The sequence below is a fragment of the Perissodus microlepis genome, chromosome 17 (assembly GCF_051167445.1).
Source record: "Perissodus microlepis isolate ML-2025 ecotype Zambia chromosome 17, ASM5116744v1, whole genome shotgun sequence".
In the NCBI taxonomy this organism is placed as follows: domain Eukaryota; kingdom Metazoa; phylum Chordata; class Actinopteri; order Cichliformes; family Cichlidae; genus Perissodus; species Perissodus microlepis.
The window spans coordinates 28,912,608-28,940,604 of NC_140477.1; the positions used below are offsets into that span (position 1 = coordinate 28,912,608).

At 39.7% G+C, this 27,997-nt stretch overlaps 2 protein-coding genes and 1 pseudogene across 2 annotated transcripts; 2 read left to right on the forward strand and 1 right to left on the reverse strand.

Annotated features, from left to right (window-relative positions):
* Positions 1–226: 226 nt before the first annotated feature.
* LOC146369824 (NXPE family member 3-like) lies at positions 227–27,939 on the forward strand. Its single transcript, XM_084910967.1, has 6 exons — positions 227–666; positions 1,182–1,640; positions 3,641–3,936; positions 23,903–23,973; positions 27,101–27,310; positions 27,386–27,939. The coding sequence occupies exons 1-6, from the start codon at positions 568–570 to the stop codon at positions 27,937–27,939; spliced, it is 1,689 nt and encodes a 562-aa protein (XP_084767093.1). The 5' UTR covers positions 227–567.
* LOC146369825 (uncharacterized) lies at positions 7,276–18,088 on the forward strand (annotated as a pseudogene).
* LOC146369826 (uncharacterized) lies at positions 19,229–21,771 on the reverse strand. Its single transcript, XM_084910972.1, has 2 exons — positions 20,950–21,771; positions 19,229–20,229 (listed from the first exon to the last, which is right to left on the reverse strand). The coding sequence occupies exons 1-2, from the start codon at positions 21,541–21,543 to the stop codon at positions 19,903–19,905; spliced, it is 921 nt and encodes a 306-aa protein (XP_084767098.1). The 5' UTR covers positions 21,544–21,771; the 3' UTR covers positions 19,229–19,902.
* Positions 27,940–27,997: the final 58 nt, after the last annotated feature.

The window sequence follows — 27,997 nt, forward strand, 5'->3', positions numbered from 1 at the left end:
TATTTGCTTTGCTACCTGGTCAAACTTCAGTTCTCCTCTGTCTGCCTGGCTGTGTTTCTCTAACAGCGCACTGGCAGGCAGCAGCTCCTCCCGCCCCCTCGCTCAGTGTCTGAGCTCGGATCATACCAATATTAGGGGGAGATTTACGCACAGTCGTAAATTCACACAGTGTGCACTAGGTGCTTCTAATATTGTGTGTAGTTTTTTTGTTTTATACAGTTGTCAGCCAGGCATCTAACTTTGAAAAAATTACACTACAAAAGACCCCGGGCTTCTGAAAAAACAACCCGGGCTTAAGCCCAGTAAGCCACCCCCCGCTCCGCCACTGTTAACAACAATATAAAATGTAAGTCTACACATCTGTTTGACCATCACCAGTTAATTCGCGATGGCAGTTAATCTGGAACACCGGTTCCTCTACTGCACAGTGTGAAGAGGGAAAGACCGTACACGTAGTCAGTTTAGACCTTACAACCACACCCATGTTTTCTTTTACCTGAAATTCAGTACCATTGGAACTGTGGACAGTCCTGTGCTACAATTAGAGATAAGGGCTGTTTGCTTATCATGAGGGTTCAAAACTTTTTTGTCCCAATCCGGCTAAAAACGTGTGGCTGCATCTTACTTGTGCTGGCTGTGTTTGTCCTAATCACGGACATTCTGGAGGTAAGGATTTGTTTTTTATGTATTTATATAAGACAAGACATGGGAATGGGACACATACATATGCAGATTAAGATGAGTGTGTGTTACCCAGCTGCGTCTACGTGCCCAGGTCAGTGCAGTGAGAAAGTTGCTATTTTTAAAGGAGTGAGAAAATAGAAAAACAATAAGAAAAAGACAGCAACCCCACTACATAGACGCTTTCATCTTTTAGACATAAGTTTCCTTTCATTGTGTGCTTGAATTAATTGTAAACTAAAAAAGTAAAGTAAATAAAACTATGAAGATCTCAAACTATGCTTCCTGTTAGCAAAAGACAAAGACAAAAATTACAGTGCGGAGTTTGTATTTCAGAGGTTGAGAAGTTTTTAGTTTTAGCTGATTTTTTTGCAGGATTTTCAATAAACTGTTACTACTACTATCAAAACATCAGTGCCAACATTAGTCCCCTCTCAGGATTAATTTTTCATTACACAATGTCAACAATGTTTATCTGATGCATTTTTGTTCACTGCCAGAAGTTTCACAATAAAGTGAACAACACCAAAATCATCCATCCACCCACCATTTCCGATGTTACTCCACCTGCTGGCGCATGGTACAACTTCTGCAAGCTAAAACCACTCTCCCCTAAGGAAGCCTTTGAAGAAGACCTCTTGCTACAGTCCATTGCTTGGCCTGACACTCCACCTTTACAATCTCTTTCCCTGAGAAAGTCCAGTGACCCAGCCCACAGCACCTTTACCATTCTCGATAGGATGGGAGGAGGACAGTGGCAAATAGGGGATAAGATGGAGGTTATTATTAAAATGTATGATTTCCAGAGCCGTCCAAAGAACTGTGGGGGAGACGTCATAGTCGCTCGCCTACACAACCCAACTCTTGGTGCAGGTGTAGCAGGGAAAGTAGTGGATCATCTCAATGGCTCCTACTCTGCTGTATTCTCTTTACTCTGGGAAGGAAGTGCACAGGTTGAGGTAATACTAAATTTCATCACGTTAAATGCGATTGTAACTGTGGTAGATTGGTGATTTTTTCAAATTCCCATCTTTTTTTCAAAATTAAACAAATGAAGGAATACATTTCTTCATCTACATAATATAAAATGATGCATTCCTCTGTCTCTGAGTAATGCTGTGCTGAAAAACACTTTACACTAGAACACGTGTTTTTTCTTTGTCTCCCCTTTTTCCTCTTCAAGCTGCTTCCTTTAGGGATTGGCACAGCAAATCATCTGCTTCCTTCTCACCCTATTCCTTGCATCCTCCTATCACAAATCACCTCCTCAACTCAAGATTTTGTTAAAGTTGCCTACCTGTAATGGCACTTCATAAATTATTTGCATTAAAACCTCTCTCGTCTACTCGCTTGTCTACTATTTCATCCAGTTTACCCCAGAAATTCCTTTCTCTTCTGACATCCAACTTGTTGGGCAACATTCAACATCACCCGTTTGATTTAAAACTTTAAACTCCTAATCCTACTGGACAAACTCTTCATCTCCACATAGGGCTGGGTGTCTCTTAAGAAATGATTAAATAAAACCTTGCTTTCATGTGAAATATTTTGTTTGAGTCTGCTTTTGGGTCCACCTCTTTGCTTTCTTGCCATCTTTGTGATCATGCTACTCCTCTTTTCAACAATGTAGTTTTCTTCATCCTTGGGTTATATCTGTTGGGCTGTCATCATCTGTAATGCTGTCAATTGAGTTTTCCTCAACATTTTCTGTTGCCATTTCATCTTTTATCTCACTTTCGCTTCTAATGTGCTCACATGTTGGCATGCACAGCTGTTGTAGGACAAGCATTAGTACATACGGTATGCTGCTGCTGGCTGCTCACACTGCATGTGTCACCTAACATTACATAGCTGTTAGTCTATTTCTGCTACATGACTGCTTTGATGTGGCAGTACTCTCATTGTCATTGTGTTTGTCAAAGCATAGATGAAATTAGTTTGGTTGACTTTATATTACTCATGTCACATATTCATGTCAAAAAGTTATTTTGCAATAATTATTTTTATTGTTTTGTCGCCCAGCCCCACCTTCACAAAACTAATCCTATTTAGTAATTCAGTAATTCTACATTTTGGTATGAGAGTTTGATGCTACCTACAGTGCTCCTAGGGTTGTGTCTCTTCCACCTGGTCTCAGATGAAGCTGCAGATGCAGTAAATATACCTAATGCCTATATCTTTAGGAACTTTTTTGTATTAGTATTGTATTTGTATTTTTGCACCTTGAGAACTGTTAGCTGTAAAGTTTTGCATCCCTCAACATGCAGTATGTCCTTATAATTTTGATGACACTGGAGTGAAACAAAAACCCTATCTCTAGCAGATGAATGGTATCTGAAAGTCATGTAATTAAGAAACAGGAAAAAATCAAGAAAGACCTGACAGCTCTAATGAAGTATCAAATCTGTCAAGGCTAAGTTTTGGGCCTTGATTCAAACTGCAGTCAACAAAGACTTGAAATATCTATACAAAGAATTAACACTGATCTAAACTGCAAAGCCAAAACAGAAAACAAGAGGAGCAAAACTACACTACCACACTGCAACAATCTGGCATCGATCATATCAGCAGCCACATCCCGAACATTAAAATGTTACTAATATCCAAATGGATGAGTAGTACATTTTTAATGAAGGTTTAAACTATCTTTCAAAAATGATAGAAGTTAAACTGGTCAGACCAGGACTTCCACTTTGCTGTACTTTGCCATTTGGTTCAGCCCCGTTTCTATCTGGCTATGCTATTGTCTTGGTTGGCAGGTGACAAGTCAAACCCACTATTATCATTTTTACTGAATGTTCATCTACTATATATGATTCACGCCACCATTTCATCCTCAAAATCTCAAAGTAGACTTTATTGGTCTTTACTGCTACTACCTCAAATGAACCAGAAAGATTGTATGTCCACCTTGATAAAAATTTATCTGAACTGACAAACTGATTCTCTTTCCTACCAGGTAATACTGGTTCACCCCAGTGAGGCAGTCACAGTGCTGGTCAGACTCACCAGAGAACAGCCGGATAGAGTTTTTTTCGAAAGCCAGTTCCGCTCAGGGATTGTCAGTGAAACTACCACCTGTAATGTATGTTTGCGTCCATCCTGGCAGCCTGTGTGCAACTACACTGAGCTGCATACAGGTCAGCAGTGGTTCTGCTACAAGCCAAAGAAGCTCAGTTGTGATGCCAGGATCAGTCACTCCAAGGGGGGATTTACACAAAATATCACCGTCATGGAGAACAAGCTGTTTCAAAGGTATGCATTATCTATTTTGTATGTCTGTAGTGAGAGGTTGAGGGAGTTATAAACAGTAGTAATATCTGCAATATAGTAATAATAGTATAATAATAATAGTAATATCTGTGTACCTGGATCCTGTCTTCTAAAATAAAATCCTTCAACATTTTTAAGCTACTTTACAGAGTAATAGACAATAAGCAATTCTTCACTGATACTCTTGGTAGTGGCCACCCAGCAAATGTTAACCCAAAAGAGAAATATTGGCCTCTTTAGCTGCTCATTCATTGTATTCGCCATCTGTCAGTCAGCCAATAAATTTCTTAAGCGACCACATTAGATAGATTTTGATAGTCACTGGTGTTTAGCCAGGGCGCTCTTTGATTAAAACTGTTCCCTACTCTTTTTAATAAAAAACTCTGATGAGTTATCCAAGTGAACTGAATAAAATTTTAAAGATGAAATTTGTCATAAAAAAGAGGTCTTTCTTCTCAAATTTAGATTTTAGATTTTTATATTTTCATTTTTTATTTGCTTTTAATTAAAAGTTTAAATGTATTAAAATGGTAACATCATGGAAGACAAATTTAAACAATCATATCATGAAATTAGCAAATTAAAGCATTGTTTCAAGCTAAAGACTTAAAAACAAAATCACCATGACCTCGTCATTGTCACGGCCAGGATAGCCGGTGTGTTTACAGAGTGGACCCAAAAGAACCCAAAAGCAGAAGACTAACATATAACAAAAAACGTGCCGTTTATTTGGCTGAAAGGAAATAAAGGCACAAAACAAAGGCAAGGGGAACTGGGGCAAAACTAAACTAGAAACTAAACTGGGAACAGCTAAGACTAACTATGAAAACTGTGAAATGAGAACATGAACACGAATCTGAGCAGGAGCATAAAAAAACAAGACTTGAGGCAGAGAAAACATGAACCTGAACAGAAATATGAAAAAACCTAAGAGCTGACCTGACCTGACCTGACCTGACATGACATGACATGAAGCAATAAAAAAAAAAAGAGTACCTGACACTGAAAAGAGGGAGACAGAGGACTTAAATACACAAGAGGGTAATGAGGGAAGTGGAAGCACCTGGGGAAACACAGGTGACACAAACAAACATGACGCCACTGCGGAAGCAAAACTAAACACACTGAACATGAAAACAAGACTTAATAAAACAGGAAACATGGAGAGACATGAACTGGGACACGCAAGCTTAATGCAAGAGCCAGAGAGAGGGAGCGAGAGAAGGAGGGGGGCACAGAGGAGAGAGACACAAGGGGAACCTGCATAGACGAGGAGACAACACATGACAAACAGAAAAAACCTCATAAACAAGGAGACATAGATGAAACATAAACTAGACTAAAACACAACTAAATCCTAACTAATAATAACAACACAAGAACTTAACATATTTCCAGTACAACATAAGAAATCAAAAAAATACAAAATAAACTCAAAACACTAGGCACAAACCCCGCACTCTGACAATCATAATATGCAGCTTATCCTTGCAACCATGATTAGGGCCATAATTTATTGGAGAAAAAAAAACGATTTTAATAGCTTTTCCTGCATATACCATCACAGTTAATATTAAATCAAATATTCAATATTAAATTCCACTGCAGGGCAACCTGCATGTGGCGAATAAAGCTGTTGACTCTTGACTGAAATTGAAATACAAACCTTTAGCTATAATTAAGGAGTACTACAAAAAGTTTGCAGTAGGATCATTCAAAATTATTTTTGTCATGATTTTGCAGTTACTGGACCCAAGTATCACCAATAAAAAGTTTACAAGAGCTGTTTAAAGAATCAATAGAAGTAACAACAGGAAGGTGAACAATCAAGCAAGAACTGACACAACAAGTGAGACAAGTGACTTCAGGAACAGTCTGCAGGGATTAGAAATTTGCAAAGGTGTGGGGACATTCAACTCTGAGAACTAACTTGTTAGATTAGGCAAGGAGGTGTGTAAATGACTTACACCCACGAAGGGTGACAGATTCCAAGAGTAGAAGATGAATATGGCAGGCTGTGACCTTCAGAGTCCTTAATGAAATATTGGTAAATTTTCCAGGAAGCAAGCAGCATCTAGGCTGGGAACTAGGAAGCAGACGAGAAAAAAACTACAGAGAAAAATACTGTCAAGATGGAGACAACAATCAACTAGAGACTCACTGGTACAGTTAGTCCTTAAATGCCAAGTCTTGACAAGATGATATACTGCAGGTGTGTGCACACCGGAAAGGGTAGCTCTGTCTGTTGGTGAAGACATATAAAACCCACCTCTCCACTTAAGAGAAAAGAGAGAGAAAGCAAAAGACGCATAACTTTTATTTGTAGTCCCCAATTTTCAGAGGCTCAAAATTAATCAGACAAATGACCAACAAGCAGGTCCATACCAAGGTCAGACGTGTTCCCTTAATATTTCACTGCAAATGAAAAAGATATAATATCTAAAGTTGATTCTAATTGTTGACTTAGTAGATTTCTGTGCAGCTTTAAATATGAGACCTAAAGAGATGTCTATGCAAGTAAGGTGAATTGGGAGTAGCCAGTCTGGTACATTCTTAAAAAGAATGAATGCACTCTCCAACTTAGTGGACAGTGGACAGGGCTATACCCTCTCCTCAGATTTAGTAAAATGCTGTAAGACTGATCAGACAGTTCTTCGCAATACAAATGGATCTAGAATGTGAATTACAGTTTATAGTCTTACAATTCAAAACAATATATATGGAAAAATTGTTTCAATAATTATAACTACATTGTATGCTAACTTTGCACCATGCTTGGATTCCAACTTAGTATGCCTAATATGCCTTTTTGTGATTCCATTAATCAAGTGGTTCCCAATCTTTTTTTGCTAGGCCCCCCTTTGTTTTACAAGAAAAATGTTCGCCCCCCCCCCCTTCTCGCGCGTGCACGCGCGCACACGCACACACAAACGCATCCTCCAACCACACACACCCATATTTTGCTCCATTGCAGTTTCTTTCACACCTCAAACATTTAGTTAACAATTAGCAAATACAAGTAACCTGCAATAAATGACAGGTAGTAAGAAAATAAACTACTAACTCTTTTACGCTACGTCCACAAACGGCGTTTCTATGGAGCCCCGCAGGGGACATGGGAGAAAAAAAAAATTAAGACAGACTTTTGCGAGATCTCGCAAAACTTTTGCGAGATCTCGCAAAACAAACTCGGGATCTCGCAAAACTTTTGCGAGATCCCGAGTTTTTTTTGCGAGATCTCGCAAAAGATCCCGCTCCTTTTTGATAGCGTTTCAGTTGAAGGGGGCGGTGCTACGGTACGGGGCTCCGTACGGTGCGGACATGGAGGAGGATTTAGAACATTTCTTGCGGTCAAGAGAGGTCCCACACGACGACATCATGCACATGCAACAAGACAAAGTACGTATAAACAACAAAGCATTAAACACCGCGGTTCAAAAGGCGAGTAACTTGTTGAAAAACCGAGGTCGTATATGCAGGCCTTTAATGTTAATTCTTGTAAATATGTTCAGGTTCATTAAACATAACTCGTTAAGTGCACATATGTTTTGAAATTTCAAATCGTGTCCAAATTCATGGGCTGCATCCTCCCGAGGACTCGGGCTTCGTGGTCTACGTGGGCCGGTTCCTCAGAAGGTCGGGTAGGCCGGAAGTAAACGGCTGGGGAAATTGGACGGTCTAGCCTTCTGATTAGCGTCACCGCTGTCTCGGTGGAGTGTAATAAGCTCGTCCGTCTGCTCCTTTCTATCTAAAATATAAGACGACACCGGAGTAAATTCTCGACCATCTCACACTTCTGTTTAATCAGTTTTCTGTTTGACGTTGATTAAGCGGTGTAAAACCAAGGAAGAACCCACCCGGGGGATTAATAAAGTTTTATTTTATCGAATTTAATCTAATAACTTTAATCTCAGCCAAACCGTTTTACTCACGAACAAATGGAACACTGAAAAAAACCAAACATTAACATTTTTAGGTTGTCTAAGTGTTTTATATATTACGTTTAGCCTGAGTAGCAAAAGTCCGTGGTGATCTGAAAATAATGTGCCGGGAGTTGTGCCGTTCTCGGCGGCTTTAGTGACCCTTGAGCTCTCGGCTACCTATCGAGCTGCTGGGTAACAGACATCAAGGAAAACGTCGAAGCACTTTTGCAAATATGCGATATCTTGATAAACCGAGCAGATATTTCAAGTTTATACACCCACGTTCTCCCCTGAAATATGTTAAAAGTTTATTTTGTGACCCAGAAAGATTAATAACGGTCATTTTAAAACTTATTAGCGGCCGCCATTACCGGAAACTGGAGTTTGGCTGGGCCGCACTTTGAATTCTGGGATATGGTGGGCCACGAAGCACACACCCGACCCATCCTTCAAATTCGGTGAAAAGTGAATGTTTGTAATTCTTTGTATTACACCCCCTGGCATATGTTAATTTTGTTCTGGTTGTATACATGTTCTGTATACTGTTTCTTAATAAAGTTCAATAATTAAAAAAAAAAAAAAAATCGGTGAAAGGGAGGACGCATTTGTCCGCTGCATTCGGAGGAGTTTACGAATTTAAAATAGAATCTCTGTAGAGATTGCCATAATTGTTGTACATTTCTGTGCAAATAAAAAAAAAGGAGTCTATGAATTTGGACAGCCTTCGGCGCATCGCTGTGACGTAATCGGTCTACAAAAGCGTCCTCAGGAGGATGCAGCCCATGAATTTGGACAATGTGTTAAATAAAGTTTAAAAAAAAAGAGGTTGCAGCACATGAATTTGGATGTTGTTATCTGGCTGTGCCATTACCATGGTAACATGGACACCATGGCACAAAATACTTGGTGGAACTTACCTTACTTATACCTTACTAGCAAAATATTTTTTAGTAACGTAGTATATAAATATCTACTACTATTACTATACTAATACTAACACAGCAACAGTAAAGTAATAAGACAGAAGTTGACAGAGTAACTTTTGATAATGATCATGAACAGTGATTAAGAACTCTATTCTAATACAGTTAGTATTCCATGTGTGCTAGTGTGGCTTCCTAGAATAAAAGTATATTAATAGCATTTCTCTAATGTTTTATGTCTGCAGGTGGATAAGGCAGTGCTGTCCGTCATGACTGATGGACAAATGGCAAAATACATAAGGACATATGGTGACAGAGTAGCTGTCCAGTCCTTCTGTCAACAAACTAAGTACAGCACAGATAAAGAGACTCTTCTGCAGAACCTAAGAGATAAAATTGCGGCACGGAAAGTAAGATCAAAAACCAAAGGAGTGCTGTGTGGTTCATCAGGTGTGTTCCACAAGCAAAGTGAAGGGATGGCAAGACAGAGAAATACTGCAGGAGAGAAGACCTGCAGAAAAATAGAAATCGGATGGCTTCATTTAAGCAGTAATGAATACCGTCAAGTGAGAACCAGAAATGGTGGAGGAACAAGACATGCAACTGTGGAAAAAACTACAACTGTAGCTAAGATTTTGGAAATGGGAAAGGACCTGTTTTTTCCAGATGGGTACTCGCCAAAAGGGAGAGTTGAAGACTTTGTCATTGATGTCTGTGATTTTAAAAGAAATCCGATTGCTTTAGATGACACTGTTGGCAAACTTTATGAACAAACCAAATTGAAGCTCCTGAGATTTTACATTTGCACGAAAGATGAAACACCGTTAACAGTTCAGTCCTCATCTGAAGAGGATTTTTCTGTCAGCATAACTGAAGAAGATTCACCGGTGACATTACTTGGATTTGACAGTGAGACAGATGATTTTTTCCCAGATCTACTTGAACATGGGGATTCATCTGACAGTGACACTGGCAAACAGGTTTGTTAAAATAAGAAAGTTATTATTACAAATAATGATCACTTTAAAGTTACTGTATTTTGTTGTGTTTAGTAGTGCTCGGTGGTAACATGCGACATTTTCTAATTTTGTTGTACTATTGTACTAGGTATGACTGTGCAACTGCAATAAAGAGTTGTCTTATTCAAGTGCTTTATGTACATCTACGAATATTTGCACTTCTGTAGGATGAAATTATTCCAGGAATTTGTTGTTGACTTCAATTCAATTCAATTCAATTTTATTTAGATAGCGCCAAATCACAACAAAAGTCGCCTCAAGGCGCTTCATAGATACAGAGAAAAACCCAACAATCACATGACCCCCTATGAGCAAGCACTTTGGCGACAGTGGGAAGGAAAAACTCCCTTTTAACAGGAAGAAACCTCCGGCAGAACCAGGCTCAGGGAGGGGCGGCCATCTGCTGCGACCGGTTGGGGTGAGAGAAGGAAGACAGGATAAAAGTCATGCTGTGGAAGAGAGACAGAGGTTAATAACAGATATGATTCAATGCAGAGAGGTCTATTAATACATAGTGAGTGAGAAAGGTGACTGGAAAGGAAAAACTCAATGCATCATGGGAATCCCCCGGCAGCCTACGTCTATTGCAGCATAACTAAGGGAGGTCACCTGGTCCAGCCCTAACTATATGCTTTAGCAAAAAGGAAAGTTTTAAGCCTAATCTTAAAAGTAGAGATAGTTTCTGTCTCCCGAATCCAAACTGGAAGCTGGTTCCACAGAAGAGGGGCCTGAAAACTGAAGGCTCTGCCTCCCATTCTACTTTTAAATACTCTAGGAACAACAAGTAGGCCTGCAGAGCGAGAGCGAAGTGCTCTAATAGGGTGATATGGTACTACAAGGTCATTAAGATAAGATGGGGCCTGATTATTTAAGACCTTGTATGTGAGGAGCAGGATTTTGAATTCAATTCTGGACTTAACAGGAAGCCAATGAAGGGAAGCCAAAACAGGAGAAATATGCTCTCTCCTTCTAGTCCCTGTCAGTACTCTTGCTGCAGCATTTTGGATTAGCTGAAGGCTTTTCAGTGAGTTTTTTGGACATCCTGATAATAATGAATTACAGTAGTCCAGCCTGGAAGTAATAAATGCATGAACTAGTTTTTCAGCGTCACTCTGAGACAGGATATTTCTAATTTTAGAGATGTTGCGCAAATGGAAGAAAGCAGTCTTACATATTTGTTTAATATGTGCGTTGAAGGACATGTCCTGGTCAAAAATGACTCCAAGGTTCCTCACAGCGTTACTGGAGGCCAAGGTAATGCCATCCAGAGTATGAATCTGGTTAGATACCATATTTCTAAGATTTTCAGGGCCGAGTACAATAACCTCAGTTTTATCTGAATTAAGAAGCAGAAAGTTAGCGGCCATCCAGGTCTTTATGTCTTTAAGACATTCCTGCAGTTTAACTAATTGGTGTGTGTTATCTGGCTTCATGGACAGATAGAGCTGGGTGTCATCTGCATAGCAGTGAAAATGTATGCTATGTCTTCTAATGATGCTGCCTAAGGGAAGCATGTATAATGTAAACAGAATTGGTCCTAGCACTGAACCCTGTGGAACTCCATAATTAACCTCAGTGTGTGAAGAGGACTCTCCATTTACATGCACAAATTGGAGTCTATTAGATAGATATGATACAAACCACTGCAGTGCAGTACCTGTAATACCTACAGCATGTTCTAATCGCTCTAATAGGATATTATGGTCAACAGTATCGAACGCTGCACTGAGGTCTAGCAGGACAAGCACAGAGATGAGTCCACTGTCAGAGGCCATAAGAAGATCATTTGTAACCTTCACTAAAGCTGTTTCTGTGCTGTGATGAGCTCTGAAACCTGACTGAAACTCTTCAAATAAACCATTCCTCTGCAGATGATCTGTTAGCTGTTTGACAACTACTCTTTCAAGGATTTTTGATATGAAAGGAAGGTTGGAGATTGGCCTATAATTAGCTAAGACTGCTGGGTCTAGAGATGGCTTTTTGAGTAAAGGTTTAACCACAGCCAGCTTGAAGGCCTGTGGTACATAGCCGACCATTAGAGATAGGTTGATCATATTTAAGATCGAAGAATTAATCAATGGCAGGACTTCTTTGAGCAGTTTTGTAGGAATGGGGTCTAAAAGACACGTTGATGGTTTGGAGGAAGTAATTATTGAAGTTAACTCAGAAAGATCAATTGGAGAAAAAGAGTCTAACTTAACATCAATGGTACTAAGAGTAGCTGTAGATAATATTACATCTGTGGGATGATTACTGGTAATTTTTTCTCTAATGATAAAAATTTTATTTGTGAAGAAGTTCATGAAGTCATTACTAGTTAACGTTAAAGGGATGGTTGGCTCAACAGAGCTCTGACTGTTTGTCAGCCTGGCTACAGTGCTGAAGAGAAACCTGGGGTTGTTCTTATTTTCTTCAATCAGTGATGAATAGTAAGATGTTCTGGCTTTGCGGAGGGCTTTCTTATAAAGCAGCAAACTATTTCTCCAGGCTAAATGATGATCCTCTAAATTTGTGACACGCCATTTCCTCTCCAGATTACGAGTCATCTGCTTTAGGGTACGTGTTTGAGAATTATACCACGGAGTCAGGTACTTCTGATTAGAGACCTTAGTTTTCACTGGAGCTACAGTATCCAGAGTCGTACGTAGTGAGGAGGTGAAATTATTAACAAGATAATCGACCTCTGTTGGGGTAGCGTTCAGATAGCTGCTCTGCTCTGTGTTGGTACAGGGCATTGAAGATGATAACAGTGGGTGGATTATATTCTTAAACTTAGTTACAGCGCTTTCAGAAAGACATCTACTTTGATAAAGTCTACTCTCCACCGCTGTGTAATCAATTATTGTAAATGTAAATGTTATCAGGAAATGATCAGACAGGAGAGGGTTTTCAGGAAACACTGTTAAATGTTCAGTTTCTATGCCATATGTTAAAACAAGATCTAGAGTGTGATTAAAGTGGTGGGTGGGTTCTTTTACATTTTGAGAGAAGCCAATTGAGTCTAATAACAGACTAAATGCCATGTTGAGGCTGTCATTTTTAGCATCTACATGGATGTTAAAATCACCCACAATAATTATTTTATTTGAGCTCAGAACTAAATTAGATATAAAGTCTGAGAAATCAGACAGAAACTCTGTGTAAGGCCCAGGTGGACGATAGATGATAACAAGTAAGACTGGTTTCTGAGTTTCACAGCTGGGGTGGACAATGTTAAGCATCAGGCTTTCAAATGAATTAAAAGTCTGTCTTGGTCTTTCATTAATTAATAGGCTGGTGTGAAAAATTGCTGCCACACCGCCCCCTCGGCCTGTGCTTCGAGGTTTCTGGTAGTTAGAATGACTCGGGGGTGTTGATTCATTTAAACTAACATAATCATCCTGCTGCAACCAGGTTTCTGTAAGGCAGAGTAAATCAATTTGTTGATCAATTATTAAGTCATGTACTAACAGAGACTTGGAGGAGAGAGACCTAATATTTAATAATCCACATTTCACTGTTTTACTCTTTGGTTCAGATGTGGATACTGTACTGTTCTTTCTTTGTAATTGTTTATGTTTAAGTTGTTTGTTGCTGGTTTTTAGTTTGTTTTTTGTCTTTTTGGAAGCTGACACAGTCTCTATGGAGATGGGTTTTTGGGGGGGTAGCAGGAGGAGAGAAGCTGCAGAGAGGCGTGTAAGACTGCAACTCTGCTTCCTGGTCCCAACTCTGGATAGTCATATTTTGGGGGGTTTAATAAATTTGTCCATATTTCTAGAAATGAGAGCTGCTCCATCCAAAGTGGGATGGATGCCGTCTCTCCTAACAAGACCAGGTTTCCTCCAGAAGGTTTGCCAATTATCTATGAAGCCCACATCGTTTCTGGGACACCACTCAGACAGCCAGCAATTTAAGGAGAACATGCGGCTAAACATGTCACTCCTGGTCTGATTGGGGAGGGGACCAGAGAAAACTACAGAGTCCGACATTGTTTTAGCAAAGTTGCACATCGATTCAATATTGATTTTAGTGACCTCCGATTGGCGTAACCGGGTGTCATTACTGCCGACGTGAATTATGATTTTACTGAATTTACGTTTACCCTTAGCCAGCAGTTTTAAATTTCCTTCAATGTTGCCTGCTCTGGCCCCTGGAAGACAATTGACTATGGTTGCCGGTGTCTCTAGCTTCACATGTCTGAGAACAGAATCACCAATTACCAGAGTTTGACCCCCGGCGGGTGTGTCACCGAGTGGGGAAAAACGGTTAGACACATGAACGGGTTGGTGGTGTACCTGGGGCTTCTGTTTAGGACTATGCTTCCTCCTCACCGTGACCCAGCCGCCCTCTTTCCCCAGCTGCTTGGGGTCTGCCGGGGAACAGCTAGCGGGGCCTACGCTATCTTTGGCTGCACCAGCTACAGGGGCCTGGCTAGCTACGGGTGAATGAAGGGTGCGAAGCCGAGTCTCCAATTCAGTAATCCTGGCCTCCAGAGCTGCAAATATGCTACATTTGTTACAGATATCATTACTGCTAAAGGAGGCCGAGGAGTAACTAAACATCTGACACAATGAGCAAGAAAGTGCAGGAGGGACAGGTGAAGTAGCCATGGTGCTAACGAGTCGGCTACGAGCTAAGCTAAGCTAGCGAAACAGTACAGAGACAGTGAGTGAATACTTTGGCTATAAATTAGGTAGTGAGTACACAGAGAGTGTGCTTCGGATGAAGCACGTGAAGATTATACTATGAAAGAAGAATGTATTTAAAAGTTGTTAATTAAATTGCTAAGCAAATAAGCTACTCAGAAACACCACTGTGTTTGAGCAGGAACCGGAAGTGATACTCTACCGCAGAGCGAGCGAACACCAAGTGACAGACTTGTGTGGTAAGGTACATTTAATACATCTGTGAAAGACTTACAGCTTTGTATTCATTAACATGTACTAAATGACTGGCTGCTGAAAAAATAATTGAATTATTTTCGTTTGTGTCTTGTGTTTGTTTTCTGGTTCACAGATTCACAATTTCCAGATGGAACACAATCCAAAAAAACTGAAATCACTCTGTGAGGCAGTGACAACACAAAGTCCAGGAAAATTCCATCATATGCATTCAACCCCAACAGACATTAAAAACAGTGTCGTGGGACAGCGGCAGCACACTGACTCAAGTGATCATGATTTCCCTGACCACTGCTCTGAAATTATTGATCTGACCAGTATAGTTCCTAACAAATCCTTCAAACTAGAGTCCCGGGACAAACTTCCAGAAGATTTGGAATTTCGTTTTCCACACATAGACGAAGCGGATACGGTTGTATGGAATCCTGAAGAGGATCTTGTCAGAGCAGATGGTGATGACACAGTCGTGATAACCCTGAATTATGTCAACAGTGAGGATCTCAGACAGGTAAGACCATGGACAGTTGGTTTAAGTGTGACAAAATATGGAAATTTATTAATAATCAAATTCAGTAACTTGCATAGTTCTGATTTTAAAAAAGCTGATCATGCATTCCTGCTTGGACAAAATTTAAGCATGTGTGTTATTTTCTGTAATATTTTTTTGGATCTTAAAAGAAATAACCTACAGTACTGTGAAACACTTGCTCGATTTCTATTAATCAGAATTCATCTCTTGTTTGTTTAAAACTAGATTTTTTTGCAGCAATAATACAACATTTTAAGTAGTAAGAAGTACAAGATCTGATAAAAACCTGTGGAATTCCACTGTAATATATCTTTTTACTCTTGTAAGTGAGACATGTAGGCTGAAAATAAAGAGGTGTATTTTTGTTCTATTTCTTAAGACCTATTGACATATTTTGCAGACTTTTTAAGAACATTCATGATTTAGAATAGGCCAAGGTAGAAGATTGAAGAAGAGTCTTCTAATCTTGAAGGGTTAAGGTGTCTGTTGTCAATTAATGCAATACTTCCTTCTCAGAATGCCGACACAAATGGATTACCTATGGATGGTTTCCTGCTACCATTGTCTTCAGCTAATGGCTTGCCCACACCCCATATGCAGTCAATACAGGAGGAAGCACCCCAGATTGCACAGGTAAGATGGATCAATTCAGGCAACCATAAACACCTACCTTTACATACTGTAGAGATGCCAAAATTTCATGCTATTTTCTGAGGATATGGCAGTTTGTGGGTCCATTTGAATTAAAAGGATATTGTCAGTTGAGAGACAATTCCAGTGTTTTACATTAAGATAAGATTAAACAGGAAATTTAGTCTTGAAATCAAATTATTTACATAACACAGCAGTGAGACATTGTTTTGGTGTCACTATTGTGTTCTCTACCTATTTTGCACAGAAGTGAGTCTTCTCATACATGTAAAGACCACTTGTATAATTTTCTGTGAGGCATACAAGGACATCCATCAGGCCACAATGTTAATGTTATATACAAATTGTCAGTGCAACCATGGTTTGGGAATGTACAGCCCACTAAAATTAGACAAATAAATTTCAAACTTTTTCAGAACATTGATATTGTGTAATCTGTACAATTCATTTGCATTTCTTATGGAATGTGCATGTTTTGTCTTTTACTCAGGACCATGGACTGAATTTCATCGCACAAGGTTTGCCTTTAGATTCAAGCAACCAACTTTCCCCATCAAATTCAGGAGACCCACAGAGCCCCCTACATGTATCAATTCGCAGGATAAAAGTTGTTGATGATCTTTTGGCTGTATTTATGGACAGTCGCATTCTGAATGAGACTTTAAAGATGAACTTTGTAAATGAAAATGCTGTTGATGATGCTGGGGTGTCAAGGGAGGTTTACACTGCATTTTGGGAGCAATTTTTGGAACAGTGTGAAGGTGAAAATGAACGAGTTCAAAGGCTGAGGCTTTAGTGAGGCTGAATGGCAAGCAGTTGGGCAGATATGGGTGAAAGGCTTATTAGACCATGGTGTCTTTCCAGTGAGGCTGTCAAGGGCTTTCATTTTAGCTTGCATCCACGGAATGGACTCAGTTGATGTAGACATTCTGATTGCATCGTTTCTCAACTATCTCCCTCCTGTTGAGAGATCAGCTGTTGAGAAGGCTCTCCAAGGCACAATGGATGAAAATGATGAAGAGGACCTGCTTGACCTTTTTACAAGGATGGGTTCCCACTTCCTACCACCTAAGAACAACATGCAGCCTGCCATTGAAACAATGGCTCATAAGGCCATTCTCCAAGAGCCAAAGTATATAATGGATTGCTTCTCCACACCCATGGCACATCTGCAGCTGAAACTGGCAGACAAGGAAAGTGTGTTATCTCTGTATGAGACAAAGAAGGCCACAGGCAAAAGACTAGTGCAGCTATTTGAAACAACAAAATTGATGCTGTCTCACGGAGAACAGACAACGTTTAACCATCAAAAACAAAGCTGAAAAAATCCTGCGCTTCTGCGATAAAGTAAGTGTAAAGTGTGTGTGTATGTCCCCATAGGGAAATAGTTCCTCTGCATTTAACCCATTCACCCAGTGAAGCAGTGGGCAGCCACCAATGCAGCGCCCGGGGAGCAGTGTGTAAGGACGGTACCTTGCTCAGGGGTACCTCAGGGTAGCCGTTCAGTGGAGTCGAACCCCCGACCTTCCGATCATGGGGCCACCACTCTACCTACTGAGCTATCCCTGCCCTGATATGTGTTGACAAAATTTTGGTGTGCTTTAATGCTGAAACTGGGCTCAACAGAAGGCCTGTTGCTCACACCTGTGGAGCTACCCTTGAAGTGCCATGCACTTACAGTTCTTATCCTGAATTTCGCACAGAGTTCGACAATGTCCTTTCCAGCAATTACTTTGAAATGGACATCATTTGAACTTGATGAGTGTACTAATGGTTACAGCTGTAATTGTTATTTGTATGATTATCCTTGAGTTCATAAATTCTGTCTTGTTTCATTTTGTCATTGAAGCATTTGATATATTCAGCCGTATAACAAGCAGTCACAAATTTAATTTTCTGATGGTTTAGTTGTATGTTAGCTCAGATTTCACAAGGACTCTTTATTGTTTAAAATTCTTTGAAAATGACCGCATCTTTAACTTCTGTTGAAAACAAGGTTTGTGTTTAGCGTTAGAGGGACAGATCACATCAAAATTTGCTGTACACATTGTCATTGTTTTCTTTTACTCCTGCCATCAGCCAGAATAAAGGCTCGCTTTTGTTTTAAGTTCAGTGTCCTCTCTCTCTCCTTGTCTGCTTTTGGGTACGTTCTCTCAACACACCTGCATACCCCGCAGTGACACACATTGGCTTGCTGTTTATCCATCTAGAATGTTTTGTCGTGATTTGCCTAGTTTTGGGAGATATTAGCTGTAGAGATCTCTTCCTTGTTGAAAAACTACATGAAGCTACATAAGGTCTACATAAAGACATTGCTACTAAGCATTAAGTACCATGTGAAACAAGAGAAGGGTAGGCTTGTACAGTCAATATCTCTAAAATTGGGCAACTCACACTAAAACAATGTGGATTAAGGAATACTACAACTAGTGAACATAAAAATGTGTAAATTTGATTTTAGGGTGAAAAGTCCATTAATATTTGTAAAGAATGTCACTATGGTTGCGAAAAAAGTTATTGAAAGTTAATGATAAGATCCTGTATACAAATTCTTAAAGCTGATGTGGCCTATAAACATCATCTTGTAACAATAAGTCCTATTTTCCCTTGATTAGCTTCCAAAATGTTTACTAGTTGTTTTGTTAAAAAGCATATTGCCATCACGTTATTTTTTTTTAAAGGACTTTGCCATAATGTGACATACAGATGATTCACAATTCTTTAAACTGTCTTATATAATTACAAATTAACAAGAAATGATAATCAGATTTAACAGTTTCTTGGATAAACAAGATTGTAGGCCAGGATTTCTAATTAGATTAAATAGTATATATGGTTAATTATAAAATATTGCTACATTTTTGACAGATTATGCACTTCTGTCTACCCTTCTCTGAAATTAAAGTGCCTGGGAACACAGGCAGTCAATACACAGATGTTGTCGATATGCTTTTGTCATTTGCAATTTTTTAGTTGTCTGTACTACATAGTCCAAAAAAAAATTAGAAATTGATGAGATTTCAGTTTATTTGTCCGGTAGTTCAACAACACATATCATCCTTTCAGAAGTGGTGAGTTTTGCAAAAATAGCATTCGAATGAAATTGCTGTTCATCAACATAACAGGTGGGTGCAAAGAATTTGTTATTCAGCTGATAAAATAAGCTTCAGATAAATTCAGTGACCAAAAAAGAATGTTTATATCTATTAGAAATTCTAAGAGTTCAAAAGGTCTCAATTTAGTTCTTTATTTTTTCAGTTTTGTTTGACCAACATTAAAAAACTAAAGCTCTTCTGGATTCAGAATAAATAGTTAATAAAAAAAGAAGCAAAAATGACATGAAATAATTATATTTTTAGCCAGAGAAACTTGAGTTCAGAAAAATGCCAAGGTGCCCCCTCTCAGATTATGATGCCCCTTAGTACCATTTCATGTAGCCTGCCAGTGTGACAGTTGGCGTTATAATATATATAAAGCAACAAGGCATAATAGAATATCTCTTCGATTTTAAACTGTATTCTAGCCAACATCAACAACTAAACATTCCCATCATTAACAAATAGAGATGGTGTAAATAAAAACCAACTCACCATTTAAAAATTATTACAAAATACTCAACATAAACCACCATTATCTGAGTAAACACTGTACATTAAAACTCCTAACACATTAAATTAAGATGTGTCTTGTATTTTGATCCATGTATCAAGCCAAATACACAGTTAAAGTAATTCGAAGTAATACACATAGACATAGAACTTGATAACATTTGACAGAACATTACAATGTTTTTGTGCTAAAGAACACTCAGAATATCATTAACAGGCAGAGACTCCCCTTTATACTTTAGTTCACTGACCCTCCTGGAACACAACAATAAATATTTCTATATAAGATATTCTCATAAATGACTGTGTACTAGAAAGCTTACAGTTTACAGTCTGTTTAACATCCAGAAGTTAGCTTTCTCACATATAGCACAGGTCAATTTTGAGAAATGTTCTCTGCTGCAGTGTATGCAATTTACACTAATGCCATGATGTTCTCTCTTAAATGCATGTACAAGTTCACAGCCTGATATGGGTCTGTTGGTGGAGTCAGATGGGACTCAGTCATGATGATATTGCACAGTTCATATACATCGGGGTCACATGGTTTGGTCAGTTGAAAAACACACTCAGTTTTACACATTTCAACATGTTCTTCTTCAGTGGGGCAAAGGAAGTCTCTTGTCCCGTAGAGCTCAGGTAATGTATACATTACATTAGGTCGACCACTGGGGATATTGATGTTTGTTGATGGCCTGATGGAGTGTGTATTCCAAACCTGTGCAGTGTCATCCAGCTCATCCTGTTAAAAAGAATACAGAAATTTAAGAAATGCGATCGCATGTACGTATATACATATACGCAAATCACGATGAGACAACTCACTCACTGAGAGGAAGGTTTCTTATATTTATGCAATTTATTATTTTTAAACAATCATGTGCATTTTTGTAATCATGTACTTTACCTAATGTCATCTGTACAAGTGTTTCACACACTAACTACGGTTACTGTTATGCTGTGATATCTTACATTAGTACTATTAGTCTTATTACTACCTGCTTGGCTCATCTACCCCCTTCATAATAATCAATTTGTTTTATGTCACTGATCATTGTATTTTGTATTTGTAAGTTATTTTGATATCCCAATCGAAATAATTCCAAATTGTAAATAGTTAATATTATAGATAAGAAATTTTCATATGCCATGTCAACATCTTCAACATAGATGTTACTGTAGTCTTGGTTGTTGAGCTCTTCCTTAAGGCGGCCGATTGCTTAAACCTAAATTATAGTATTTACACAATTTTTCATTTCATTTACTCCCTGCTCCTCTCAACCGCTTCTCCCTGTCTTGTCTCTTTCTTCCTGCAAGTCTCTCCATTCCCTAAACCTGGCACAGGTCTCATCTCTCACAATACTTCGTGTATTACCTCTCTATCACTTCCTCAGTTTCCTTTATCTCTCACTCACACATGCATGCATCCATACACGCAACAAAACATATTTTATTAACTCACCTGGATGAGTCCCATGCAACAAAACTGAAGGAGGTTTTTGTCCAGAAACCCACCATCAAAGTACCCGTTGTCTCTGATGTCTGCAAATAAGGATAACCAGAACTCCAGACACTGGCTGCGAAGAAAACACCACCAGTATTCAATCCTTTGATTGGCGGTACTTGCTCCCTCCAAGTAACTCTCAAGGGTGTCGTTAGGAGCCACGTGCACAAGGAAACGCTGAAAGCCTCTAACATGGCCATTTTCAGTTCCAAGATCGCCCCTCACAACTCTAGGGCAGCCCTTTAAACGCTGCACCGCTTCTATGTAATACCCCCCGATCACTTTCGGATTACTATTTGTTGTGTACGCATTAAGCCAGATTATTTTTCTCGAGAAACCGTCAATACTACCATTGATACAGATGCCATATGGCTTCAGTTTGTCGTAGGAGTCCATGTGCCAGATGAAATTCGGCCCTTTTGAAAAATAGTTCCTTCGCCTGAAACGTCTTGCTTGCCTCAGTGCGACGCCTCGGGGATCCAGCTCCTTCAAAACCAAGCGCACATCCTCTTTCCTCACGCGTAGTCCATGTTCCCTGCATTTAGCGTACATCCATCGGTATCCGTGAAGCTGCCCAGAGTACTGCAATTGGTTGTCTATAAATTCAACCAAGACGGCCAGGTCAGAGTACGCTTTGTGGCGAGTGTGTCCCCTTGCGCTAAGAACTCTCTTCAGATGTCTTTCGCTTATATGAAAACTGTGTCTACTGCAAAGCACAGTTTTAATGTCTTTATAGTTTAGTCCAAGCTCAAAGTAAAAATCTATGAATCGCTCAAATGGGTGTGTGTCCTCCATCGCTGTGGTTGTTTCTAAGGTTTCAGTGCTGATTTGGAGGTGTATGGTACAGACTTTTGCGAGATCCCGAGTTTGTTTTGCGAGATCTCGCAAAAGTTTTGCGAGATCCCGAGTTTGTTTTGCGAGAGCTCGCAAAAGTTTTGCGAGATCCCGAGTTTGTTTTGCGAGATCTCGCAAAAGTCCGTCTTAATTTTTTTTTCTCCCATGTCCCCTCCGGGGCTCCGTACGTTTCCTATCACCGAAAACTGAGATTTTTTAAAACTCTTTTTTTCCCCGTTTATGTGTGGATGAGGAATACAGAGTTTCTCAGGCAACGTTAAAGGTATGTGCCTTTTTTCACGTCACGCTGTGCGCCACGTTTACATGAGGTGAATTGCAGAATGGGAGATAGAGACAAAATACTGTTCAGGTTTTACATGCTTGCATATACACACTAGTGATGGGTCGTTCACGAACGAAATGGCTCTTAGAGCCGACTCTTTGACGTGAACGAAGCGAGCCGGCTCCTTATCGCAAGCCGTCTCCTTATCGCGAGCCCTCACATGGGTTTTTTTTTTCTTTCTCTCACCCTCTCTCTCGCACTTTTTTTCCGCTTCACTCTGCACACGAGCCTTGTGCTTTAGGCTGGGCAGAGGGGGGAGGGGCGGTAGTTACACTCAGTAGCACACGAACAGAGCCAGAGGGAGAGACAGAGAAAGAGATCCAGGGTCAACAACGTCACATTAGAAAGGTATAGTAATCATCCACAACTATTTTCAGTTGCAGATGATAAAGGATTCATAAAGTTTATTCATGCAGGCCCAGATGACAGAGAATGTGCATCTTCTTTTTCTTTTCATATTTTAATTTATATTTAATTGTGTTGTGGTTTGCAGTGTTTTGTGTTGTTTCACTTTAGATTTGTTTAAAAGGAAAAAGCTGAAAATTTAAATAGTTAAAAGTTGAACTGTGACTAGTTGGTTTTTGTATTATATGATTTATTTATTACATTTTATGTGGAGTGAATAAATAAAAGTATATGTACAGTGGCCCCTAGAGACAAAGCACGTACAAACTCCAAAACACGTACAAAACACAACAGAAGTGCTCCAGGATGCTAGGCCCAGCGTTGAGCTTTTGTTACCTAGTGGCTACACAAGCCAGCAAGTACCAACGACCGGATTTGGTGTGTGGTAGTAACAGGTAAATGAACTTTTTTTTAAATTATTTGAATATATATGAGTGCCTGTGTATAAATACACAAACAATACACACATGCTTTCAATTGTGTAATTTAAGTGATCTAGTAGCTCTGCTTTGGAAGTTCGGTTCATGGTAGAAATGTGTTTTGGAGTTTGTACGTGTTTTGTCTCTAGGGGCCACCGCATATATTTATATATAAACATATATAAATAAAACCACTTTTTTTTACGTTAGTAATTCCTTTTGTGCATAATTTTATATTATTGTTAATAATAAATTAATTAAAGCAACAAAACAACCCGAAGAGCCGGTTCGGAGCCGAAAGAGCCGGCTCTTTTTAGTGAGCCGAACCGAAAGAGCCGGAAATCCCATCACTAATACACACGCAGTTACTGTCCCTCCATTTAGAAAGGCAGAGGCGTTTCGCGGTGTGATTATTTTACTGCATTTTTCAAATGCAAAATGGGTTTAAAAACATAAACAACTGTGGGATACTGTTTGTCCGTGATTTGAACAGCCCAGCCCGTGCTCCCGACACAGGGAAAACCAATTCTGCAGGGGAGACCTACCTTGGCACATGTGCAGGTGAAGCCAAAGGGAAGATATGCTTCAACATTTTTTCTAGTCTTTGGCTTAGAATGAAGTTGGTTTGGAAACATATTCAGCTACGCTTCATCTCCTGCTTTGCGTTTCTGTAGGCGCCCCGTGCTAGCAGTGTCCAAGCGTTTTGTTCCCCCCCCCCCCCCTTTTCATACCGCGCCCCCCCCCCCCAGCGGGCGGGCCCCACACTTTGGGAAGGTCTGCATTAAGCTATAATGTTGCTTCAGAGTTCCTATGCCAAAGTGTTTGAAAATACATTTGAACTTACCAGTAAAGGAGATTGAAATTTATTATTATTATTTTAAAAAAAATTATCATTTGTGCTTTATCTCAGTGGTGTCAACTTAAAAGTCTCCATCCAAGCTTCAGGACTTGCCAACATCACTGTATTGCAGCAAAAGAAAGGTAAAGTCCAATTTTTACCAGCATTTGAATTACTCAATAAGTAAATTGAAAGTGAATTTTCTGTTGGCTGTTAATGATATACAAACATTTGTAAATCATTTCTATCTTGTTTAGATAGTGTAGATAGATGTGGCCATTTTTCATGGTTCCTGGCTTTCAGACACAGATTTGGGGGGTTTTCTTTAGCTTTGCATTTTGTGGCTATCCATGTGTCTTGGTCCTGGGTCTCTGACTCAGCATTTTTTGTGTTTAGGCTTTGTATTCTTGTTCATGTTCGCATTCACAGTGTGAGTTTCATTATTCCAGGTTTTGGTACTCATTGTAGTCAAATTTGCATTCTCAGGTCTCCTTAAATTATTAGTTTGCTTATCATTTCTGTTGTTTCTGTTGTTTTATGTTCCTCGTGCAGACACATGTAACAGATGGATTTAGCTTCTGGTTCTGGAAAATTCAGTTCTATTCAATTTTATTTATGCAGTGCCAAAGGCACTTTATATTCTAAAGGCTAAGACCCTACAATAATAGAGAAAACCCAAACAATGGGACAACCCCCTATATGAGCAAGCACACAGTAGGAAGGAAACGCTTTCTTTTAAAAGTTAGAAACCAGAATTAGGGTTAGGGAGGGGCAGCAAAAGGCACGCTGGAGAGCCAGAGATTAATAATAACTAATGATTAAATGCAGAGTGGTGTAAAAGCACATAAAAAGTTAACAGAGGTGAGTAAAGGTGAAATGATTAGTCCATGATGGGACACCCACAGCAGCCTAGGCCTATTTCAGCATAATTAAAGGAGGGTTCAGGGTCACTTGTTCCAGCCTAACTGTAAACTTTATCAAAAAGGAATGTTTTAAGCCTAATCTTAAAAGTATGTTGAATTGGGGAAATACCTGAAACCTGCATTCTTTCTAGGGGACAGCAAGTCCTATAAGTGCACAAGAAAGATGAATCATTTGCACAAAAGTCTATGGGGAAAATCAATATCCTCATTTATTAATGCTCCATTGTGTATATAGATTCCTGAGTAGGGATGGGTATTGATAAGATTTTCACAATTCCGATTCCATTTTCAATTCTGTTTAACAATTCGATTCTTTATCGATTCTCTTATCGATTCTTTTTAAAAAGGAGAATACTAAGGTCGATTAGCTTAGAACTTTGTTTTATATCTTCTCTTTGAACAAGATAGAAATTTAGGAGTAACATGGCCTTACAAACCAACAGTGAGATCTTAAGAGATCCACAGCCTACAGCTCTTCAATGGGGTGTCACGGGGTCCCCGGGGAAAAAAATTGTAAATGTAAAATAATAAAATAAATATTCTTCTGTAGCAGTAACAAAGTATAACATAAATTATTCCATTACACAAGAATATCCAGTAATGTCCCTGCCTACAATTAAACACATTCACTTACCGAAAATCGAGGGCATCTGCTGTGGCAAATGGGTGCAAGCCTTTGACCACAAACTTAGTCACTGCTCGGTGACATTTGTCTATCCTGGCCTGAAAGGAGACGCTACCGGTAGACTGCAGCGAGAACTGCCAGCATCTGAGCCAGCCAGACTCTGTCTGTCTCATCATGGTCACGTAAATGCACAGTAATGGCAGGTTTTGTAATAAGGCAGATCGCGCTAACATAATATGCACTGTTAGTTGATTATTTACCTGCCGCATTAACGGGAGAGGACGTGCAAACGTTGCCGCTGCTGCTGGGTCGAGTCCGGAGCGGAATTAAAAACACGACATTCATTTAAGGTTATCGTGTGTTTTGTGAGCAAATGCTTTTGCATATTCGTAGTGTTTCCTCCCTTAAATGAAATATCTAAGTTATGCAAGTATTGCAAGTTTCCCTGTTGTCATCCGTTCTCGTAAAGTATAACCAAACTTTTGAGCGTTTGAGCCGCCATGTTTCCTGCCAGGTAAATGACGCTCCGCAACGTGGTGACATCATTCGGGGCGACTGGAATCGATAAGGGAATCGTTTGCAAAAATGGCAAACAATTCCAAGGAATTGAAACAGTGGGAACCGGTTCTCAACAAGAACCGGTTTTCGATACCCATCCCTATTCCTGAGAGTATTGTCGTGATGCATGCTCAATCATCCAGGTAAGTAAATCCCCAAAAGTATATTTTGTTCATCTGGACGTAGTGTTTTCAGTGGGAGAAACATATCGTCACTCATCCAAATGACTTCTTCAGTCTCAGCTGACTGCAGGTTTCCCCAATCTTATAAACAGAACATTTGCATAATGATACTAGATCCACTGAAGGAACAATGGTTTGGGACGTCAGTTCCTTCATCATAATTATGCAAATTCTCATGACCATTGATCAACAACCACTGTCCAAAGACCACTGATCAGTGGCCATGAGTATCATTCAAAGACTTGGGGAATGAGGTATATTTCCATACCTAATTCACTTACCTCACCTAAGATGAACAGCTTCAAAGAGGCTGGGATACAGTAAGTTAACCATGCAGATAGGTTTTCATATGTGCTCTGTCAGAATATCTACATAGACACACAAGACCATATAGCATGCATTTGAGTATCTTTGTGTATCAAGTCTTCTGAAAGATCTCGCTTCCACTTTGCGCCTGAAAGATCTCGCTTCCACTTTGCGCCTGAAAGATCTCGCTTCCACTTTGCGCCTGGGAGAGAAATCAAATCTTCAGTTTTTACCAATTACTTAGGAATTATTGAGGACAAATTTTGTGGTACATAATTTTTAAATTTATCTTACCCATGGAGGTACCGTGTTCACCAGTTCTTTTTGTTTGAAGGATTTAAGTTTGGCAAGAATTATTCTAGGTCTGTGTCGTCTTGTCACTTCCCTCCCAGATGGTGGACACAATAGAGTGAACATTGTTTTATTATAATAGGATGCCACCCGTGCAACATGTCAAATTGTGAAATTTCTTTACTACAAAATATTCCACAGTGAGCTGTTAATGGTATTATAACAAAAGTTGAAGTGACTGACTTCCATGGTTGAGGAGCTGCATCCAAGCATTACGTCACTAAACAAGTGCAATTCAATGTGTGGGATGGATTGGTGTAAAGGGATGGAATGGTGTGTGTATATACAGTATGTTGATTTTTTTTTCTTCTTTTTTACCTTTCAGGTCAGATCTCAAGGCAGCCAGAGGTGATTCTGGAGTCTGGTCCCTCTGGCTATTACTACCAGGGTGTGTGGCGAGCTTTAGGTGGCACCACAGTTTGGCAGTTTAACACTGCCTCAGCCATTACTCAGTGTCTGAGAGGAAAGGTGATTAAAATGTACGGAGACTCCACCATCAGGCAGTGGTTTGAATACTTTAATGGAGCACTATCAGGTAGATACATGCAAAACCTTTCTTGCACCAATTTGATTTTCTGTACTTTACTTATTCCTTCTGTAATACTTTCAGGTCTCAAGGAGTTTAACCTACATAGTCCTAAGCAAATTGGACCTTTTATTGCCCTGGACTACCCAAATAACATCTTCCTGACGTACCGTTGCCATGGTCCTCCTATCCGGTTTATGAATGTCCCCATCAGCGTGCTGCATTATATTGCCAATGAGCTAGACAATGTGATTGGAGGCAGCAACACAGTTGTAGTTCTTGGCATTTGGTCACACTTCAGCACTTGCCCCATTGAAGTCTACATCAGACGGCTGCAGAGCATCCGCAGGGCAGTGGTGCGCCTGTTGTCCAGGGCTCCAGAAACACTGGTTGTCATTAGGACTGCAAATCCCAAAGCTTTGAACCTCTATGAGACACTTACTAATAGTGACTGGTACTCACTGCAGAGGGACAAGGTGCTCAGGGCCATGTACAAAGGATTGAATGTCCATCTGGTGGATGCCTGGGAGATGGTTGTGGCCTACAACCTGCCACACAGCCTCCACCCACAACCTCCCATTATCAAGAACATGATTAATGTTCTCTTGTCCTATATATGCCCTCAAAAGGGTGGCTAGATTTATTTTTTAAAAGACCAGCCACGTATGAGATGGACTGCATTTTAAAAATCTTTTT

Excerpts from the sequence above, each read along its gene's own strand:
- LOC146369826 (XM_084910972.1), bottom strand. The coding sequence starts at position 21,543 with ATGTACGCTAAATGCAGGGAACATGGACTACGCGTGAGGAAAGAGGAT. Across the intron at positions 20,230-20,949 it reads GTTGCATGGGACTCATCCAG|GATGAGCTGGATGACACTGC; the intron begins GTGAGTTAATAA and ends TCTTTTTAACAG.
- LOC146369824 (XM_084910967.1), top strand. The coding sequence starts at position 568 with ATGAGGGTTCAAAACTTTTTTGTCCCAATCCGGCTAAAAACGTGTGGC. Across the intron at positions 3,937-23,902 it reads GAGAACAAGCTGTTTCAAAG|TGGTGTCAACTTAAAAGTCT; the intron begins GTATGCATTATC and ends GCTTTATCTCAG. Across the intron at positions 23,974-27,100 it reads TGTATTGCAGCAAAAGAAAG|GTCAGATCTCAAGGCAGCCA; the intron begins GTAAAGTCCAAT and ends TTTACCTTTCAG.